The sequence below is a fragment of the Jaculus jaculus genome, chromosome 3 (assembly GCF_020740685.1).
Source record: "Jaculus jaculus isolate mJacJac1 chromosome 3, mJacJac1.mat.Y.cur, whole genome shotgun sequence".
NCBI lineage: Eukaryota > Metazoa > Chordata > Mammalia > Rodentia > Dipodidae > Jaculus > Jaculus jaculus.
In genome coordinates this window covers 1,150,658-1,172,183 of record NC_059104.1, presented here as the reverse complement: position 1 = coordinate 1,172,183, position 21,526 = coordinate 1,150,658, and the positions used below count along the sequence as shown (strand labels likewise).

Sequence of the window (21,526 nt, the reverse complement as noted above, 5' to 3'; positions counted from 1 at the left end):
TGCTGGGGTCATCTGGGGCCAAGCAGGATACTGAGAACCTGGGCACAAATCCCACTTCTACCTGGCATCCAGGTCATGCCAAACTACCCTCTACACCTCAGCTTCTGTTCTTAAAAAAAAAATGATGAGGAAGTGAGGGGTGGTGGCATACGCCTTTAATCTCAGCATTTGGGAGGCAGAGGTAGGAGGATCATCATGAGTTCAAGGCCACCCTGAGACTACAAAGTGAATTCCATGTCAGCCTGAACTAGAGTGAGACTCAACCTAGAAAAACCAAAAACATAAATAAATAAAAAAAAAATGGTGGGGAAGCCATACTTTTACTAAGGACTAGCAGGGAGCTGAGATGAACATCTGAAAACTAGAGAAAGAACATAAAACAGCACTTCTACCCTCAGAGTGTCTGAAGCAGGCCCTGCCGGGCACTTTCTGATGAGGACGCAACCTGCCTAAGACCTCCCAGCCACCCACTCTGCCTGGAAAAGGCCGAGGCCGATGACCAGAAGCCAGTCCCTTGACCTCACAGCAGGCCCGGGCTCCAATCAAGAGGCCAAGATAAGCAGAGGGACCGCAGCCGCCTGGGGCCCAGGGAAGTGAACCTTGCCCCATGCCTGTAGCTGCTGTTGTCCTTGGCCACACCATGGAGAGCCTACTGCAACTCGGCCTGCTCTATGTTGCTCTGGCCAGCCTCCTGCTGCCTGGGAGAGGTGGTAAGTTCCCTACTTCTTTATACTCCAGAGTGGCTGGGGAGGAGGGGCAAAAGTGGACAATCAGAGTATGGGATGGTGTATGTGCTGGCCCAGCTGCAGTCTGGCTTCCCAGTAAGAAGTACAGTCAGATCCAGTGGCAACTTCCAGTGAGAGTCATGAGAAGAGAAACACAAGAAAGGGAACCTGAAGGGAGAGGTGTGGGGGGCAAAACAGAACAGAGAATGGGAGGACAAAGATAAGAAAAGGGGACAGAGATAATAAAGAGGGACAGAGCCAGAGAGGGTGATGCTGGGATAGCTGGCAGACACAGAGACAGGGCGCCCTGCTCAAGCAGTTTGGCCAGACTGGGGGCTGCACAGGGCAAGGCTACACAGATGGGAATTAAGCAGGTCTCAAGAGAAGCATTTATTGTAGTTAACTCAGAACATGCTCTGTTCACACAACAAGCAGCCTTGGGTCACACGGCTCAGTTCCCACCTCTACACTCAGCGGGTTTAGATTCACCCTTTGTGAATGTTGTCACACACTATTGATCCATGCCTGCATGTCACCAATAGGGCCAGCACCACAAAGACAGCCCCATGTTTAAGTATCGTGATATGTGGGAACTAGAAAAACCAAAGGACGAACTAACAAATCCCTAGCCAGCAGCTGCAGAGCCCTGTGTATCCAGGCTTTCGAGGCTCACTGATGTCCAAAGACAGATGTATCAGTCTCGGCATGCTTGAATTTTGAGTTGCCAACCTCATTCATTTAATGCCATACCTGGTGACAAAAATCAGGTCCAGAGGGCAGAGCCTGAGGGCAATCCAGTTGTCCAGTCCCCCTCCTTTATGCATTGGTGAAGGATTTAGTAAGCACGTGCTATGCTTGGGCATGAGGACAGAGTCACAAGCAGACAGGCCCCTTCTTTTTGCAGAAGCCACATTCTCATCAAGGAGGCAGGAGCAAACCTTCCCATATGTAGCACCAGAGAACAGCCGTGATGAGAAACAGCTGGGGGCAAGAAGGTCAGAGAGATGTGGAAGAGGACAAGACAGGGTGGTCAGGCCCACATACCTGACAGGCAGCTGATGGACTTATTTTGGCTCACGGTTTCAGAGGTTTTGGCCCCTCCCGGTGGGGAGAGCATGGCAGAGGAGAGCAGTTCATATCATGGTGGCCAGGAGCCAGAACAGGGGAAGTGCTGGCTCGCTGCTGCCCTTCTCCCTTTCTTCCCTTTCCTACTCTCTGGGCTTCTGGCCTATGGGGTGGTGCTACTCACATTCAGGATGGGTCCCTCTCCCTTAATCCTCTCCAGAAACACCCTCACAGACACAGCCACAGGTATGCCTCAATCTCCCAGTCAAGTTGAAAATGAAGATAACCATCAAGTTGAGGAAGAAGGTTCCAGACTAGGAAGAGGGCAGATGTTAAGGTCCTGGGGTGATAAAGTATTGAGACCTAATCCAGACAGCAAGTGGGCCAGTGTAGCAGAGACTAGCAAGTGCAAGGGAGATTTGAGGGCAAGAGACCTGAGAGGCCAGCCTTGAAAAGAGGCCCTTAGGTTCTCATCCTGTACAGTGTTTCCTCAGGTATCTGATTCTGTTGCTTTCTTATTGCTGGGACAAAATGCCCGGCCATAAGCCACTTAGGAAGGAAAAGCATTTATTTCACTTTATAGTTCCACAGAATACAGTCCATCGTGGCAGGGAAAGCACGATAGGAAGTTGGCTCACATGTCACGTGGACATGGAGGAGGCAGGGCAGTGATGAGTGTTCATGTTCAGCTAGCTTGCTCCTGTTTATATGGTCCAGCCTGGCCCATGCAGTGGTGCCCCCTATACCTTCTGCTTTCCAACCTAGCCAAGATAGTCCCTCGCCATCATGCCCAGAGGCTAAAATAATCCCTCACAGGTAATTCTAGGTCTTTTCAAGTTTCCAGTCAATATAAACCATGAGAGCACCATCACCTTCAGCTCTGTGCCCATCCCCGGCCCTTGCTTCCCCCACTGGTAGTCCAGCTCCTAGAGCCGTCTCATCTCCACTGGGGGAAGAAAGGAGAGTAGGATTCTGGGAGAAGGTAGGAAGAGAGAGGACCTGAACAGGCAACAGATGGAAGAGTGAATGCTCTGTGATGGAACAGCCTGAGGTCAGCTCAGGGTCAGATGTCAAGGGGAGAGGTAGAGAGTATCTTGGAGGAACAAGATGCTCTAAGGGAAGAGGAAGAGATAATGTTGGGGCCTGGATGAGTGGGAACTGATACTTGTGGCCAGTCTGTGGCTCTAGGGTGGTAGAGAGAAAAGCAAACAGTACACCAACCTGACAGTAAGGAAACAGGCCACCTGAAGGGCAGAGGGACTCCAGAGCAGTGTTCAAATATGTATATATTGTATGATCAGGGAGCAGACTAAAATAAGACCCCACCAGGAATGCAGGAGGTCTATGGGTTGCAATATAGGAAAGACTAAACAAGGCTTGACTATCAGATCTGAGACTGTGGGTGCACCACAGGAGCGGAGGGAAATGAGGAGGATGGATGAGCCCTAGCTTTCACTGTTCCTGAGGAAAAAGTATTTAGCCTTCTATGGAGGGGGGAAGTTGCAGGGCATTGCAAGCTGGGGATCACAGCGTGGGCTGATATGAAGTAGATAGTCACAGCAATGAGAAAGGGTCAGCAAATGACAAGGTTGAGCCCAGCATTAAAGGGATAATGTAGATTTTTCTAAAATAAATAGATAGGGCTGGAGAGATGGCTTAGTGGTTAAGCGCTTGCCTGTGAAGCCTAAGGACCCCAGTTCGAGGCTCGGTTCCCCAGGTCCCACGTTAGCCAGATGCACAAGGGGGCGCACACGTCTGGAGTTCGTTTGCAGAGGCTGAAAGCCCTGGCGCGCCCATTGTCTCTCTCTCCCTCTATCTGTCTTTCTCTCTGTGTCTATCGCTCTCAAATAAATAAATAAAATTAAAAAAAAAAGACCATAAAACTTTAAAATAAAATAAAATAAAATAAAATAAATAGATAAAAGAAAGAAAAATACCCATAAATGTTGTTGTCTGTCTCTAAGCCCTGCCACCAGAAAAGCTAGTCCAGGTGTGAGATGTCACGCTGACTTCATAGCCATCTAAAAGAATAATAAACTGTAGCATTTGGGAGGCAGAGGTAGGAGGATTGCCATGAGTTCAAGGCCACCCTGAGACTACATAGTGAATTCCAGATCAGCCTGGACTGCAGTGAGAACCTACCTAAAAAAAAAAAAAAATGAAAAAAAAACAACAATAATAATAATGATCAACTGAACAGTTAACAAAAAAAAAGGAAGAGAGAAAGAAGTAATTTGGGGGGGGGGGTAGGATCTTGGACCAGGCATGGTGTTGCATGCCTTTAAGCTCAGCACTTGGGAGGCAGAGGTAGGAGGATTACTGTGAGTTTGAGGCCAGCCTGAGGCTACATAGTGAATTCCAGGTCAGCCTGGACTAGAGCGAAATTCTACCTTGAAAAAGCAAAACAAAACAAAACAAAAAAAGAGCCAGACTGTCCCAGGGTCACAGTGAAAGAGGAGGAGCAGGAGACACCCAGCACCCTGGGTCGCACCAGGGGAGAAACACACAAGCCTCTCACTTGCAAACCTTGAAATCAGCTAGAAAGGTCCAAGGTAGCACTGTTTTACAGAAAATGAACTATTTATCTATTTTAAACTTTTTGGGGGGGTTATTGGCAATAGGGTCTCACTCTGCCCCAGGCTAACCTGGAACTCACTCTGTAGATCCAGGCTAGCCTTCAACTAATAGAAATCCTCCTACTTCAACCTCTCAAGTGCTGGAATTGAAGGTGTATGTCACCACACCTGGCTTGCTTTTTTTTTTTTTTTTTTAAGTTATCTAGTGTTTACTTGTAAACAGAGAAAGAGAGAATGTCACGCCAAGGCCTCCTGTCACTGCAAATGAACTCCAGACATATGCGTCACTTTGTTTATCAGGCTTTACATGGGTACTGGGGAATCAAAGCTAGGCCATCAGGCTTTGCAAGCAAGTGCCTTTAACTGCAGAACCATCTCTCCAACCTCCCAAAATGGACTATTCTTGAAACATTTTAAATCTCTGTATGCTCTAAGACTTGATGTAAATTCTACCTTTCAAAGGTCACTATTAAAATGGCAGCACAAGCCGGGTGTGGTGGCGCACACCTTTAGTCCCAGCACTCAGGAGGCAGAGGTAGGAGGATTGCCATGAGTTCGAGGCCACCCTGAGAATACAGAGTGAATTCCAGGTCAGCCTGGACTAGCATGAGACCCTACCTCAAAAAACAAACAAACAAGAATGGCAGCACAAGTTCCCACTTAACCCACCTAACCAAGAGCAGAGACTGTGGGGGCAGGTGAGGACAGACAGGCCAGAAGTAGAGTGACTTAGTGCAGTCCCTAAGGCCCAGATGCCCTTGGAGCAGCGAGAGTTCAGAGGAGGGTTTGGGTGGGCACCCGAGGTTGGCAGGTGTGCAAGGGCTGGGAAGCTATTGGGAGGTTGATTTAGAGGGGGGTGTGTGATCTGACTGGCCTGTTTACCTCTTGCAAGAATATTTGTGGGTGCTTCCGGACCCACGAGGAAGGTCAGCCTCCCCCATAGCTCGCCAGTGCAGGTGTCAGCCTTTGAAGGTTGGGAGAGCTGGTAACTGGACAAGGCCCCTTTACCTGCGTCTTTTCCTGTCTTCCAGTGTTCATTAACCAGGAACATGCCAACAATGTCCTAATGAGGTCTCGGAGGGCAAACACACTTTTTGAAGAGATGAAGAAAGGAAACTTGGAAAGGGAATGTATGGAAGAAACTTGCTCTTATGAAGAGGCTCGAGAAGTCTTTGAGGATAATAAGAAGACAGTGAGTTGGGCTGGGTTCACATGGAAGTCACTGGGATGGGTCATCCCAGCTTCTTACCGGCTAGGGGCTAGACCATCTTGGATCTTTCGCTTGCTAAGATCTGGATCATCCCAAATCTCTTACTAGCTTAGGGCTACAGCATTCCAGCTCCTCCAGTGACAGGGGTCAGAACTGTCCCATCTCCTACACTGGCTGGCGGCTGAGCTAGCTCAGCACCCTGACTGCTTCAGGGGTGAAACTCACTACCAAGCTGGGTCACTCATGGGGAGTCATGATAGAGACATGAAGTCAATGCAAAGGAATAGAGTCCAGAAAGAGGACCATGCAGGGATGGAGAGTTCATTTTGGACCAAGCTACAAAAACTATTCAATATACAAAGAATTATTCTTGTCAGCAAGTGCCATGTGTCCCAGTCTCTCTGTATTGCTATAACAAAGTGCCCTAGACTGGGTAATTTGCAAATGGCAAAAATTCATTGCTCACAATCATAAAGAATGGGAAATTCAAGACTGAGGTCCTGGCAGGTTTGGTGTCTTCGAAGGGCTCATATCTGCTTCCAGGGCATCTAGTTGCCACACCTTCCCATGGCATAAGGAGGAGCAGAAGCATCACAGGGACAGAGCTTTCATTACCCAATCACCTCATAAAGACTTTGACCCTCTCAGTGCTAACACATACTTCCAACATACAAACTGGGGGGGGGGGGGGGAACACACTGAGGCCATGGCAGTATTCAAATAATTGCATGTTTACCTAAATATTGACCAAAATCTCACACTATAAAACCTAACACAGGGCTGGAGAGATGGCTCAGTGGTTAAGGCACTTGCCTGCAAAGCCTAACAACCCAGTTCCATTCCCCAGGACCCACACAAAGCCAGATCCACAAAGTGGCACATGCCTCTGGAGTTCGTTTGCAGTGGCTGGAGGTCCTGGTGTGCCCATTCTCTCTCTCTTTCTGTCAAATAAATACATTAAAAAAAACAAAATTTAAGACCCCTAACAAGAAATATATCATATATTTAAAGGTAAAAACATAAAACTTTTCAACTTTAGGGACTGAGAAGATGGCTCAGCAATTAAAAGCGCTGGCTTGCCAACCTTGGCTCAGTTCCCAAGCCACCCACATAAGCTGGGTGCAAAAAGTGGTGCAAGTGTATGGTGATTGTTTGCAGCAGCAAGAGGCCATGGCATGCCCATAATTACTTACACACACACACATACACACACACACACACACACACACACACACTTTTAAAAAAAAAAATTTCGACTTTAGGGAATAAACTTATGACATGGAATTAGACAAAGTTCTTAAACATGGCATGGAAAGGAGGACTCATAAAAGGAAAGTTAGTCGTCTGGATTCTATAAAAATACAAACTTCCCCAAGAGAATGAAAATACAAGCTATAGATCAAAAAAAAAAAAAACATTTGCAATTCACATATCCAACAAGGGATCCAGAATCTACAAAGAGGGCTGGAGAGATGGCTTAGTGGTTAAGGAACTTGCCTGTGAAGCCTAAGGACCTAGGTTCAATTCCCCAGATCCCACATAAGCCAGTTGTATATGGTGGTACATGCATCTAGAGTTTGTTTGCAGTGGCTACAGGCCCTGGCACACCTGTTATCTCTCTCTCATAAGTAAATAAATAAATAAATACATTTTTAAAGACTGAAAACACAGGATCTATAAAAAAGGTAATGCAACCAAAACAAAGAAAATAAACACCTCATTAAATTAAAAGACTTGAACAGCCTCTCACCACAGAAAAAAGAGATGATGAATCCATGGGAAGATATACAACATTATTAGCCACCATTGAAATGCAGACTCAGGGCTGAGAGATGACTCAGTAGTTAAGGCACTTGCCTGCAAAGCCAAATGACCCAGGTTTGACTCCCCAGTACCCACATAAGCCAGATACACAAGGTAGTACATGCATCTGGAGTTTGTTTGCAGTGGCTAGAGGCCCTGGTGTGCCCATACTCTCTCTCTCTTTCTCTTAAATAAATACATAAATACATTTTCTCTCTTTCTCCCTATCTGCCCCTTTCCCTCAAATAAAGAAAATATTTGAAAAAGAAATGCAAGCCAGGCATTGTGGCACACACTTGTAATCCCACCACTTGGGAGGCTGAGGTAGGAGTTCAAGGCCACCCTGAGCTACATAGTAAATTCCAGGTCAGCCTGGGCTAGAGCGAGACCCTACCACAAAAAAAGAAAGAAAAAAGAGAAGAGAAGGGAAAGAAGGGGAGGGGAGGGGAGGGGAGGGAAGACCTCCGATATACCTGTGGATGAAACACTGATAAATAACAGACAGGAAACTGAGAGGATGAGGGGAGACTAGAGTGTCGCATTCATATATGCCCATGGAGTGTGCAATGAGTTTCTCAAAAAGACATATAAAGTACTCACTGTCAGACCAATCCTATCCCTGAGTGTTTTCCTAAAAAAATAAATAAATAAATAAACTTATGTTCACATAAAAATTCATGATAGAGTTGGGTATGGTGGCTTTTAATCCCAGCACTCAGGAGGCTGAGGTAGAAGAACCACTGTTGAGTTTGAGGCCAACCTGAGAGTACATAGTGAATACCAAGTCAGCCTGGGCTAGAGTGAGACCCTACCTCAAAAAAAAAACAAAAAAAAAAAAAAGAAAGGAAGGAAGGAAGGAAAGAAGGAAGGAAGAAATTCAAGCTGAGCGTGGTGGTGCACGCCTTTAATCCCAGCATTCGAGAAGCAGAGGTAAGAGGATCGCTGTGAGTTCAAGGCCACCCTGAGAATACAGAGTGAATTCCAGGTCAGCCTGGGGCTAGAGCAAGACCCTACCTCAAAAAGAAAGAAAAAGAAAGAAAGAAAGAAAGAAAGAAAGAAAGAAAGAAAGAAAGAAAGAAAGAAATTCATAGATAGAGATGTGAATGTTGCTCAGAGCACAAGGCCCTGAGTTTGATTCCCAGCATAGCATAAAATGGGCTTCATGGCGCATACCTGCAATCCCAGCATTCAGGAGATGGTAATAGGAGAATCAGGAATTCAAGGTCATGTTCAGCTACATAGGGAGTTTGAGGTCAGCTTTGCATATGTGAGCTCCTGTCTCATCCATTTATATTTATATTATTTGTATAAATGCTTATAGCAGCTCCAGTCACAATTGTCTCAAACTGGAAATTACATAAACATCCACTGGTAGGTGAAGGTAAGAAAACAGGCTAAGCCTAAGGGTGGCATGGGAACGGGCAACAGCAGGAGCACGCTTCAGGCACACGGTGACTCCGGAGACATTGTACAAAAGAGGGCAAGCAAGTCCTCCTAGACCGTGCCACAAAAGAGTTCACTTACAGCATTTCCAAACATCCTTGCTCCAGTGATGACACACAGGTTTGTGGTGTGTGCCCATGCATGACAGCGTGAAGGGCTGATGAAAGGGTTAGAGGGAGGGTGGAAGTGTGCTGTGTACTGGCTGTGGTGATGGTTACTCAAGTCTATGCACATGTTGAAATTCATAGGGTGGTACACCGAAATAGAGTTCACTGCGTCATTTTAAATCAGGGGCGCTTTAGCTGACGCGCGCGCGCGCGTGTGTGTGTGTGTGTGTGTGTGTGTACATGTTTGTGAGAATGCATGTAGAGGCCAGGTGACAACGTTGGGTGTCGTTTCTCAGTCATTATCTCCCTATCCATCCACTTTGAGACAGGATCTCTTACTGGCCTGGAATTCACCAAATTAGGCTAAATTGACTGGCCAGCAATCCTCAGGGATCCTCCTATCTCTGCCTCCCCAGCACTGGGATTATAAACATGTGCCACAGGGTTTCTTTTATGTGGGTTCTGGGATTAAACTCATGTTCTTATGCTTGTGAGATGAGTACTTTATCGACTGAGTTATCTCCCTAGCTTCTGTTTCACTTTTGAAAATATATTTTGTACTAAAAAAATTAAGATTAATTTCTCTCTCTCTCTCTCTCTCTCTCTCTGTCTCACTCGGGATTAAACCTAGGCCTCATGCAAGATAGGCAAGCATTCTACCAATGAGCTATATATCAAACCTTAAAACAAAATAGTTTAAAGATAGTACATGTATTCTTAGGGCTACCACAACAAAGTCTCACAAATTGGATGATATAAAATAACAGGGATTTGCCCTGGAGAGATGGGTCAGTGGTTAAAGGGGCTTGCTTGCAAAGCCTGCTGGCTCAGGTGCAATTCCCCAGTACCCATATAGAACCAGATTCACAAAGTGATGTACATGTCTGGATTTTGTTTGCAGTGGCAAGTGGTCCTGGCATGCCCATACTCCTCTCTCTCTTTATCTCTCAAATAAATATATAAATATTTTAAATAAAATAATGGGTATTTATTCTCTCATAGTTTTGGAGGTGACAAAACCCAGATCAAGGAAAGATTAGCTCTACATGAAGATTTGTTTCTTGCTACTGTGGCTTCAGGCCGCACTCTGCTCCCTTCTTTCCATGGGCTCCCTCCACTGTGCGGCTCCAGGCACCCTTTCCTGGCTGCTATAGAGACGTTCTCATCAGAATAGAATATATGATAATCCTGTACAATTCATCTGGTCATTGCCTTAATTACATCTCCAAAGACCCTTTTTGGGGGGAGGGAATTTCAAGGTAAAGTCTCATTCTAGCACAGGCTGACCTGGATTTCACTACGTAGTTTCAGGGTGGCCTCGAACTCATGGCAATCCTCCTACCTTTGCCTCCCAAGTGCTGAGATTAAAGGCGTGTGCGCCACCACACCTGACTTCAAAGACCCATTTCTACTTAAGGTTACATTCTGTAGTCCCAGATGGACCTGAATTGAGGGAGTGGCACTATTGAAACAGCTACCAACAGTAAAATATTTTAGCTGTGTCAGGAACCTCTGCACTGATTTCCACAATGGCTATACCAGATTACCTTCCCACTAACAGTGTACAAGAGTTCCTCTTTTTCCTAATGCTTAATATTTTAAAACTGAGAACATATGTTAATGTAATGTTAGGTTCTTGACTTGTTTTAAGCTAATTCACAATTGTCAGGCCAGGACTATTAACTGAGAACTAGGAGATAGAGAACAGAGCTAACTATTTTTGATTCCATCTACTTCTTGGAAATTAACCTGAAAAATATAGTTTCAGTATTTAACAAAGACCATGCTTTTAAGAGGATAGGAGTCAGGCCTTGGCAGGTGCAGGAGATCCTGGCAGCCAGCCCTATCAGATGACACATTTTCAGAACAGAGCATTCCTTGGTTGAGTTACTGGGTGATGGTTGCTGTTAGTGTGAAATGTCTGTTTTTTCTAATGTGTTATTAAATATTTTTTTTCTTTTAGAATGAATTCTGGACCAAATACAAAGGTGAGGTATTTCTTATTTTAGTCTTAAGTGAGAAGGGCTGATTAAGATATATAAATTAGGCCGGGTATGGTGGCACATACCTTTAATCCCAGCACTCGGGAGGCAGAGGTAGGAAGATTGCCGTGAATTTGAGGCCAGCCTGAGACTACATAGTGAATTCCAGGTTAGCCTGAACTAGAGTGAAACCCCGCCTCAGAAAACAAATAGAATAGATATAGAGATATAAAAGAGGGCTGGAGAGATGGCTTATTGATTAAGGTGCTTGCCTGCAAAGCCTAAGTACTCATGTTCAACTCTCCAGGTCCCACATAAGCCAGACACACAGTGATGCAAGCGTGCAAAGTTGCACATACACACAAGTGGCCACACACATTGGCAGTACGATTGCAGTGGCTGGAGGCCCTGGTGCACCAGTTCTGTCTCTCTCTATCTCTCTCTCTCTCTGTCTCTTTCTTGCTCATAAAAAAGACAGTCTGCTTAGTTTGCCTCAAAAAAAAAAAAAAAAAAAGATATAGAAAGTAGCTGGGCATGGTGGCACACACCTGTAATCCCAGCACTGGGGAGGAAGAGATAAGAGGATCGCTGTGAGTTTGAGACCACTCTGAGACTACATTGTGAATTCCAGGTCAACCTGGGCTAGAGCAAGACTCTTCCTTGAAAAACAAAACAAAACAAAAAGATATAATTTAGAAGAAAGTATTTGACTTTTTAAAATATTTTATTTACTTATTTAAGAGAGAAAGAGGCAAAGAGACAGAGAATGAAAATGGGCATGCTAGGGCCTCTAGCCCCTGCAAATGAACTCCAGATGCATGCACCACCCTGTGCATCTGGCTTATGTGGGTCCTGGGGAATCGAACCTGGGTCCTTTGGCTTTGCAGGCAAGTGTCTTAACTGCTAAGCCATCTCTCTAGCCCTTGACTTTTGAAAATATATTACATTCTTAATGTCTTCCTGCTCTTTAGAGATCTCATTCATTTAAAAATTTCCCCTCCGGATGTTTCCACAATCTCTAGTAACAATATTTTAATAGTAATTTCAGTTTTGTTATTTATTCAAATAAAGCATTTAAAAAAAAATAGGTTTTTGCCCTGTTACCCAGACTCCCAGACTGGCCCCAAACTCCCAGGCTCAAGCAACTCTCCTGCCTCAGCCTCTTGAGTGGTTGGACCACAGGTGTTTCTCTCCCTTCTCATTGCAGATGGTGACCAGTGTGAAAGCAATCCTTGCCAGAATCAGGGCCAGTGTCAAGACGGCTTTAAAGAGTATGTGTGCACCTGCCAGGAGGGATATGAAGGCAAAAACTGTGAATTCTGTAAGTCACTGTGCTTGAAGGACCTTCAAAGCAGGTATTTCCACAGATGGAGGAAAGGGAAGAAGTAACCTCAGTTACTTCTAATTCATAAAGTCTGTACTCAGCTACACTGCTCCACCAGAGTAATCCCCCAAACTTAGCCCCAACATGCCCTCCAAACCACTTGGGTAGAATGTGATGAGACAGTACAGAGAAGTCAGACAGCACTGGCAGGTGGGCAACGCACTGCTATAGATAAAAGAGCCAGAGGGCAGACTCAGTCCCTCAGAGGAGAGCGCACTGCTCCAGATCTGACGCAATGGCTCTAGATGGTCTCCTTGTATTTCTGTCTGTCAGTACAGACATCAGTGAGGAGAGCCCAAGACTGTCCAGTTTTAGATGCATTTCATTCTACATGAAAAATTACTGAGTGCTCTTCAATATAATGATTAATATTTTTAAATAACACATTAGGTACAAATTTTCTGAAACAAAGATTTACATGTTCCCGTTCCCTTTTTCTTTTTTCTTTTCTTTTTTTCTTTCTTTTTTTTTTTTTTTTGGTTTTTGGTTTTTCAAGCTAGAGTCTTACTCTAGCCTAGGCTGACCTGGAATTCACCCTGTAGTCTCAGGGTGGCCTTGAACTCACGGCGATCCTCCTACCTCTGCCTCCTGAGTGCTGGGATTAAAGGCGTGCGCCACCACACCCGACTTCTCTTCTTTTCTTTCTTTCCTTCTTTTTTTGAAACAGGGCCTCACTTTGTATCACAAGCTGGTTACATATAGTCATGTAGCCATCCTAGCCTCCTCAAATTCTCAGCAACCACCCTGCCTTAGCCTTCTATATGCTGAGATTATAGCACCACCATGTCCGGGATTAATTTAATTACTTTATGATCTTTGATCAGTACTCTCTCCAATGTGGATGTGGATCATGTGCCATTCCACAGAAGCCCAGGCACCCTCCTGCACACACCCAAGGCTGGAAAGAATGCTTCCTAAAATTCCATTACGACTGATGTTCGTGGGGCTGAGGAGGTGGCTCAGTGGATAAAGCACTTGCCATGCCCATGTAAGGCCTAACGTTTAGATCCCCAGAACTTGTGTAAATGCCAAGTGGGATAGTGGTCCACTCATAAGTCCAGCACCTTGGAGGCAGAGACAGGGGATCCCCAGAGCAAGCTGACTGGCTAAGCTAGTCAACTTGGTGAGCCCTGGGTTCATATGAAAGACCTGCCTCTTAGTGAGAGCAGAGCGATCAGAGAAGACACCTGATATCAACCTCTGGCCCCCACATGCAAGTACAGATGCATGCATGCACACCTGTATACACATAAAGCACACATATGTACACAGATACACACCACACACACAAACATGCACACAAAAAGAAAAAGATTGACTTTTGCACCATAGTAATCTTTTCACCCAAGCCCAATTGAAGGATTGTAAAGCAAATTGCCAGCGGCATGATCATCAGTGCATGTTGGGGCGGACCAGACCACACTGGAAGTGTGTGGGTGCCTCTGGCCCGAGCTGCTGTCGGTGGAGGCAGAGGTACTTGGCTGGCCTTGAGCCATCATGGGCAGGTCAACAAGTACCTAGGGAGTGAAGTGGGTACTATGCCACAAATTGTATGTGGCTCAAGATGTTCTCCCCCCTACAAGTTAACAAGTGTATGTACTGAGACTGTGGAGTAGAAATGACGTGCCCATGTGACACAACAGGACCAGATGGCCTCTGGCCTCTGGGACTCTTGCTTATAGCTTGGCTGACTCTCCTACCAACTAGACTCAGTCCCCAGTCTCCTTCCAGAGAGCTCCCACAGGCCACTGCTCCTGCCCAGTCCTACAGGAACCATAGAGTCACAAGCACAGTGTGTCCACAGTAGGCCTCTGGCTTAGAGGTACTTACTGCAAGATTGAGGCTTTGGCAGGGTTCACAGACTATATCCATTGTTGGTGAGTGCGTAAAGGGAGAGTTGCAGCTGGCAGGCACCCCACTGGAGGGCTGTGCCCTGAGCCCACAGGTTGTTTGTTCATAGCCCTGTACAAAGAGTATGGGGTGCCATTCGTTAATAGGGAGTGTAGGGCCACTCTTGGGGACGTCTGGATCCACCTGCCACATGAGCAGGCTGAACTTAAAGGAAAATGATCCTCTCCAAGGGTTTCCTGAAGTATACAGCTAAACATGGAAGGAGGCCACAACATGGTCATGAGGACCTTACTTCATGGAGAACCCCTGGCCTTAGAGGGAAGGGAGTTTGCATTTCCCACCCACTGGTATACCTGGTATGCACCTGGTTCCTGGAGTGTTCTCTCGTCCTCCTTCCCACTAGCCCTTGGGACCCCCAACTCTATCCTGGCCCCTTAGTGGTTGTACAGAGACCTTCGTGGATGCTGGGTGTCCCCCCCGGCCTGAGGAGGGGGCCACAGGGAGAAGTGTTCACACAGGGCTGGCACCTCTGACTACATGCCCTGTTAGCACTGGCACTGTCCATGTGTGTCTGCCTGGGGCTCTGGCCCTTTGCTCGCCTGGGCCTGTGCATGACTGGGGTGGGTAGACATAGGTGACACCCTTTGGCCAGCTACAGCTGATCCCTCTGCTTTCAGTCACTCGGAAACTCTGCAGCCTGGACAATGGGGACTGTGACCAGTTCTGCCGAGAAGAGCAGAACTCAGTGGTGTGCTCCTGTGCCAGTGGGTACACTCTGGGGGACGACGGGAAGTCCTGCCTCTCCACAGGTAGGGATCATCAGGCTGTGGAGGCATAGAACATTCTGAGTGGGCTTTGTAGGTGACACTCTGTAAAAGAGATTAACAACAAGATCCAGAGTTTGGAAGCAGACCCACTGGATCTGGAAGCCAGACAGGCAATTTGCCTCTATTTCCCCATCTGAAGTGGGCTGACACCATTTCCTCACTCCTGGGGCAGATCAGGCACTGAAAGGAGATGATTCCTGGGCAGTACCATGTCGAGTCTGCCCATGGCACTAGCAATGATCTCTGTGTAGGTTAGCCCACCCTTCACTGCCTCAGGGATGGTGATAGAATGGTGATGGCTACTGTCACAATACCCCAGAGGGCAAGATAGAGGGGTCACAGGGTCCTTGAGTGGGGAAGGAGGCATGAGCAGGAAGCGGCCCCATGTGGATGGAGTCCATTGTTCCGTCTACGTGCTGAGACCCCAACACTGCTGCATCTAGTGGTTGGCTTCAGAGCCGCTGCTGACAAGGCTCCCAGGGGCAGTGAGTGCAAGACAGGCTGAGGGATGCAAAGGACCAAGAGTTTGAGCCCCCTGTCCCACGTGTGAGAGGGGTCCAGATTGGACACAGGATAAATCGCTTCATCCATCTCTCACTACCATAGCTGGACCCTGACCCTGGCTATGGCATCTCCCAGGCCAGTTAGAAGAGTGGTCTTAAGACTGCTGGTCAATAGCCCTGTTGAGCAAGTACACAGGCATGATCCGGTCAGCACACAACATCCTGCACTATTTCTGCCTCTCTTCCTTTTCATCCTCTTCTCACTGAGAACAACTTATTGCAGAAGTTAAATGATCAGGAAGTAGTGACTCCAGATGCATCTCTCAATGATAACTCCAGTCACATGCACGGAATTTCTCAAGAGGTAAAAGATGGGACATTTTTGAGGTAGGGTCTCACTCTAACCCATGCTAACCTGGAACTCACTCTGTAGTCCTAGGGTGGCCTTGAACTCATCACACTTCTTCTACCTCTGGTTTCCAAGTACTGAGATCAAAAGTGTGCACCACCACGCCTGGCAGCAAGATTTTTATTACCATTGGCAATGAAAATTTTAAACCTAAACTAGTTCAGAAGATTTTAACTGAAGCTATTTCTTTCTTTTTTTTTTCCTGGTTTTTTGGGGTAGGGTCTCACACTAGCTCAGGCTGACCTGTAATTCACTATGTAGTCTCAGGGTGGCCTCGAACTCTCAGCGATCCTCCTACCTCTGCCTCCCAAGTGCTGGGATTAAAGGTGTGTGCCACCACACCCGGCTGAAGCTATTTCTTGATGTGTATGTAAATTATATTAACTCCAAGAATAATCACAGATGAGTTCAAAATAAAATTTGATGTTTAAAAACACAATAATGGGCTGGGGTGTGGCTTCATGGCAAAATACTTGCCCGGCATGCTGCAAACTTTTCAAAGGTTGTAACTACAAATATCACCCCCAAAGTAACTAACTGTAGGACAATGGGCATCTTATCTTCAGGCAACAGAGTTGCCAAGTCTTCTTGTTGGCCCAGACCTAGTCACTCCTTGCAGAGACATAAGTGAACAGCATGTTGTATCTGCCTGAATTTAGACCTGCCTCAGTACAGGAGTGCCAGTGTGCTCAGCCTCAGGTCACTGCTTCCTTTTCCCTCCCTGCCCCTGCAGACCCTGAATGTGTTCACCTGAATGTGACAAAGTGCCCTACATAAACAACTCAACTTGAGTAAACACTTCTCTAGGTGGCCCTGTACAGGCAGGGCACCTCGGTGGTGTTCTTTCCTCAAGAGAAAGGTTTTCAAGTGGGTTTCTACCTTAGCCACCTTCAGCCTGCTTGGATGTGGACTTGCTGGTTACTAGCATCTTATCAAGGCATGTTTCCTGTTGCCCTGATGCAAAATATTTAACCTTGCTTTTTTTTTTTAGCTTTCATTAGGTAGACCAGGCTTGGCCTCAAATTCATGATCCTCTGTCTACAGCCTCCCAAGTACTGAGATTATAAACTTGTACCAGTAGCCCTACCTTATTATATATTGTATATACCTTACTCATATTCTTTTTTGTTTTTGAGGCAAGCCCAACAGACTGGTCTTTTTTATGAGAGAGAGAGAATTGGTACACCAGGGTCTCCATCCACTGTAATCAACTCCAGATGTGTGCGCCACCTTGTGGGCATGTGCAACCTTGTGCACTTGCTTCACATTGTGCATCTGGCTTATGTGGGACCTGGAGAGCAGAACATGGATCCTTGGGCTTTGGAGGCAAGTGCCTTAGCCACTAAGCCATCGGTCCAGCCCCTCATTCACATTCTTTTTAATGGCCTGATGTCTTTAATAAGTTAATCTGCTCTGGAAAGGTCCTCACAGGCATACCAGGAGGCATGATTTACCAATCTCCTATTTGACTCTCAATCTAGTCAGCTTGACAGCCAGCATTAACCGTCACAAACTGCCTTGCCAGGACCCTTGTGGGGAAGAGCTTCTAGTTTTACTGAGTCCTGCACTGTCCTTTGTTCCATCAGAGCGCTTCCCCTGTGGAAAAGTCACTTTGGATCGTAGGAAGAGGGCAGTGGCCCAGGACACCAACAGCAGTGAGCCCATCTCTAAAGAGACCATACTGGACTGGGATACCCTGGACAAGCTGTACCCCACCCAGAATCCTTTTGACCTGCTCAATCTCAACCAGACATATCCTGAGGACCACCAGAAGAATCTTGGCCGGATCGTGGGTGGCCGGGATTGTGCAGATGGGGAATGTCCTTGGCAGGTATCTGGCCTGAGCTGTACTGTGCTGGCTGCAGTCAGAGCAGTCCTCCTCATACTTGAGGCTGGTGAGATGACCCTCTGGGAGTCATCAATCCAAGCAGGTATAGGTTCTCCCCAGTGACAGGTGAGAAGGACTGCCATTGCTTCATTTCTAATTTTATTTCTTACCCAAACATCTAAATCATAAGAAAGCAGAAAGTACCTTAGACAAAAGTATATGTACTTATGGTCAAAACTTTTTTTTTCAAGGTAGGGTCTCACTCTAGCCTGGGCTGACTTGGAATTCACTATGTAGTCTCAGGGTGGCCTCTAACTCATGGCGATCCTCCTACCTCTGCCTCCCAAGTGCTGGGATTAAAGGTGTGTACCACCATGCCTGGCTTGGTCAAAAATTTTTTTAAGTCACTCTCTGGTTATTGATCTGGAATACCTGCAGATGCAGGGAGCATCCCAAGCAGTGGGGAGAAGACTGCACAAGCTCCAGAGGCAGAGGAGGACAGGCTGTCAGGACAGGCCAGCGGGCAAGGAGGTTCTGGCCAGTGGAGTGGGTGCAAGGCTCCTAGAAAAGGCTTGCTTCTGAACTCCTCGGAGATCTGCACATAGCCTGGTCAGCTGGGCACAAGTTACGTGCAGACCAGACCATAGGTGGTTGGTTGACAGACATGTGGTTCTGGTCTCAGGCCCTGCTCGTCAACGAAGAGAACAACGGGTTCTGTGGGGGCACCATCCTGAACCGCTTCTTCATCCTCACCGCAGCCCACTGTCTCCTCCAGGCCAGACGATTCACGGTGAGGGTAGGTAAGTGCGACCCCCACCCCTGAGGTCTGGGACTGCCATCATCTCAGGCCCTTGGACCCCACAATAGCCCTTTCCAAGCCCTCTAGAAAGGATGGGATCTGTTGGGGACACTTGCTAAAATACAGACGCTCTGTTTTGGGGCCAGGAGTTCGTGTGCTAGGGAGATAATTGGAGGCAGAGGAAAGGGAACAGAGAGGAGGAAGGACTTCCCTGGACCAGGTCCTCCCTCACAGAGGCTTCTCTATGTAGGGTTCTGGGTCTCTGTGCCCTTTATGATGCCTCTTCTCTTAATGTCTCTCATCAGGAGCCTTTCTCAGACTCCTCCTCTCTATTTATTTTAAATATTGTATTTTTATTTAATTTTTTTTGAGAGAGGGAAAGAGGCAGAGTGAGAGAGAAAGAAAGAATGGGTGTACCAGGACTTCCAGCCACTGAAAATGAACTCCAAATGCATGCACTACTTTGTGCATCTGGCTTACATGGGTACTGGGGAATAGAACTGAGGTCCTTTGGCTTTGAAGGCAAGCACCTTAACCACTAAGCCATCTCTCCAGCCCCGACTCCTCCTCTCTACAACACTCTCAGGGCTTCATTCTTTTATTTGTGGGTCATTTAGTTAATGTCTATCTGTTTCTACAAAACCCAAGAATTAGGCCAGGTGTGGTGACACACGCCTTTAATCCGAGCACTTGGGAGGCAGAGGTAGGAGGATCGCTGTGAGTTCAAGGCCACCCTGAGACTACATACTGAATTCCTAGTCAGTCTAGGTTAGAGTGAGACCCTACCTCGAAAAACAAAAACAAAAACAAAAAAAAAATGACTAGAGAGCAAAGAGTGACTGTAGGCCACTTTAGTCCCATTCTTTCTACTTGCCCATATTTTCCAAGTGTTCAACATGACTATGTATCTTTTTCTTTTGTCTTCTTCATTTCCTTTAAAAACATATTTTATTTTAGCTGGGTGTGGTGGCACACACCCTTAATCCCAGCACTTGGGAGGCAGAGATAGGAGAATCAATGTGAGTTCGAGACCAGCCTGACACTACATAGTGAATTCCAAGTCAGCCTCGGTTAGATCAAGACCCTATCTTGCAAAAAAAAAAAAAAGTAAGCAGAGAAAGAGAGAGAGGGATAAGGAGAATGAGAACATGGGCAGTTCAGGGCACCCAGCCACTGCAAATGATCTCCAGATACATCTGGCTTTACATGGGTACTGGGGAGTCAAATCTGGGTGGTTAGGCTTGCAGGCAAGTGCCTTAACTACTGAGCAATCTCTCCAGCCCTCATTTCCTTTTTTTGAACTGTGTCTCTCTATGTAGCCTGGGCTGGCTTTGTACACCCAAACCTTCTGCCTTAGTCTTCTGAGTGCTGAGATCATAGGCCTGAACCCTGGCCCAGCTCCATTTAATTAGTAGAAATGGGGAGATCTTCTAAGTATCCAGTGTGCAAATGCCTGGCCTCTGGGGAACTAACCATTGTCTGTTTTCTTTGGCTCTAGGGGACCGGAACACAGAGCAGGAGGAGGGCAATGAGATGGTGCATGAAGTGGAGGTGATCATAAAGCACAACAAATTTGATAAGGACACCTACGACTGTGATATTGCAGTACTCAAGCTGAAAACGCCCATAATGTTCCGCATGAATGTGGCCCCTGCCTGCCTGCCCCAGAAGGACTGGGCAGAGGCCACACTGATGACACAGAAGACAGGCATCGTGAGTGGGTTCGGGCGCACGCACGAGAAGGGCCAGCCATCCACCACCCTCAAGATGCTGGAGGTACCATACGTGGACCGCAACACCTGCAAGCTCTCCACAACCTTCTCCATCACCCACAACATGTTCTGTGCTGGCTATGATGCCAAGTTGGAGGATGCCTGCCAGGGGGACAGCGGCGGCCCCCATGTCACCCGGTTCAAGGACACTTACTTTGTGACTGGCATTGTCAGCTGGGGAGAAGGGTGCGCAAAGAAAGGGAAGTATGGGATTTACACCAAGGTGTCAGCCTTCCTCAGGTGGATCGACAAGTCCATGAGGGACCGGGTCCTGCCCACAGCCAAGACCCCACAGTCAGCACTTCCCCCCCAGTAAAAGAAGTCACTCTGTTGGACCACATCTGGTACTGTTTAATGTTTCCACCTGAGAAGGCTAGTTCTCGGAGCAGCCAGACACCTGTAGTGATGGGATCTCTAGGTTACATTCTGATCTTCCCTTGACCTCTAGACATGGGAAACCCAGGCTCCATTGAACTGCAGTTTTCCCCACTTGCTGACCCAGACCAGAGCCTTTCGGAGGGTTGCAGGCTCCCTAGGGAATGAGGCCTCTGCTCATATTGGGATGCATCCATCTTCACCCAGCACAGTGCATTTCTGTTCTTGAGTAGCCCAACTGTCCCTGTCAACTGGCCATGCTCAACAGCTTTGAGGATCAATGCCCAGAGCCCTCAGACCACACTCAGAGCAGGACAGGAGCCACAGTCCTCTGCTGGCACCTTAGGTCAGGAGTCCCAGATTTCCTGATATTCCCCTGCTTGGCCTAGTGACCCCTAACTCACTGAGGAAACTAAGCAATATGGATGGAATAGCTGGAACCATGGTTTCTGGGCATTTCTTTCACATCCTGGGGAAGGCAGAATTCAAGGAAAGAAAGCTACAGAGCTTTTAATGGACGCTAAACAAAGGGCCCTTTCGCCCAGACCAAAGACAGGGCATCACCCCGTGTACTGGGCCAGATGGTCAGTGGGCATGGGAGTCTCCTTGAGCCAGGCTGCCTGTTGAGTGTGCCGAGTCTCCCTGAGCACTAGGTGGCAACACTGCCCCCCCCAACATGGGTCTATTAGGAGCCCTGGTGAGTCTTTTGCCAAACCCAGCTACAGGCCTCAGCCCAGACATTGGATTCCAAGTCTCTGGGTTAGCCAAACCAGGCAGTTGCTGTTGCTCTTCCAGCCCCTCTTCACACCACCAAAGCATGTGTGCACCATGAGGTGCGTGGCTGGAAGGGCCTCCAGCTCATCTCCC

General features: G+C 47.2%; 1 protein-coding gene across 1 annotated transcript; it reads left to right on the top strand.

The window, feature by feature from the left end:
- Positions 1–607: 607 nt before the first annotated feature.
- On the top strand, positions 608–20,600 carry F10 (coagulation factor X). The gene is made up of 8 exons (XM_004663374.2): positions 608–710; positions 5,398–5,558; positions 10,893–10,917; positions 12,119–12,232; positions 14,824–14,955; positions 17,472–17,716; positions 18,396–18,513; positions 20,011–20,600. The coding sequence occupies exons 1-8, from the start codon at positions 608–610 to the stop codon at positions 20,598–20,600; spliced, it is 1,488 nt and encodes a 495-aa protein (XP_004663431.2).
- Positions 20,601–21,526: the final 926 nt, after the last annotated feature.

Bases quoted from the DNA above. Each gene is read 5' to 3' on its own strand.
- F10 (XM_004663374.2), top strand. From the start codon at position 608: ATGCCTGTAGCTGCTGTTGTCCTTGGCCACACCATGGAGAGCCTACTG. The intron at 14,956-17,471 runs GTAGGGATCATC...TTGTTCCATCAG, and splicing joins GAAGTCCTGCCTCTCCACAG to AGCGCTTCCCCTGTGGAAAA. The intron at 18,514-20,010 runs GTAAGTGCGACC...CTTTGGCTCTAG, and splicing joins ACGATTCACGGTGAGGGTAG to GGGACCGGAACACAGAGCAG.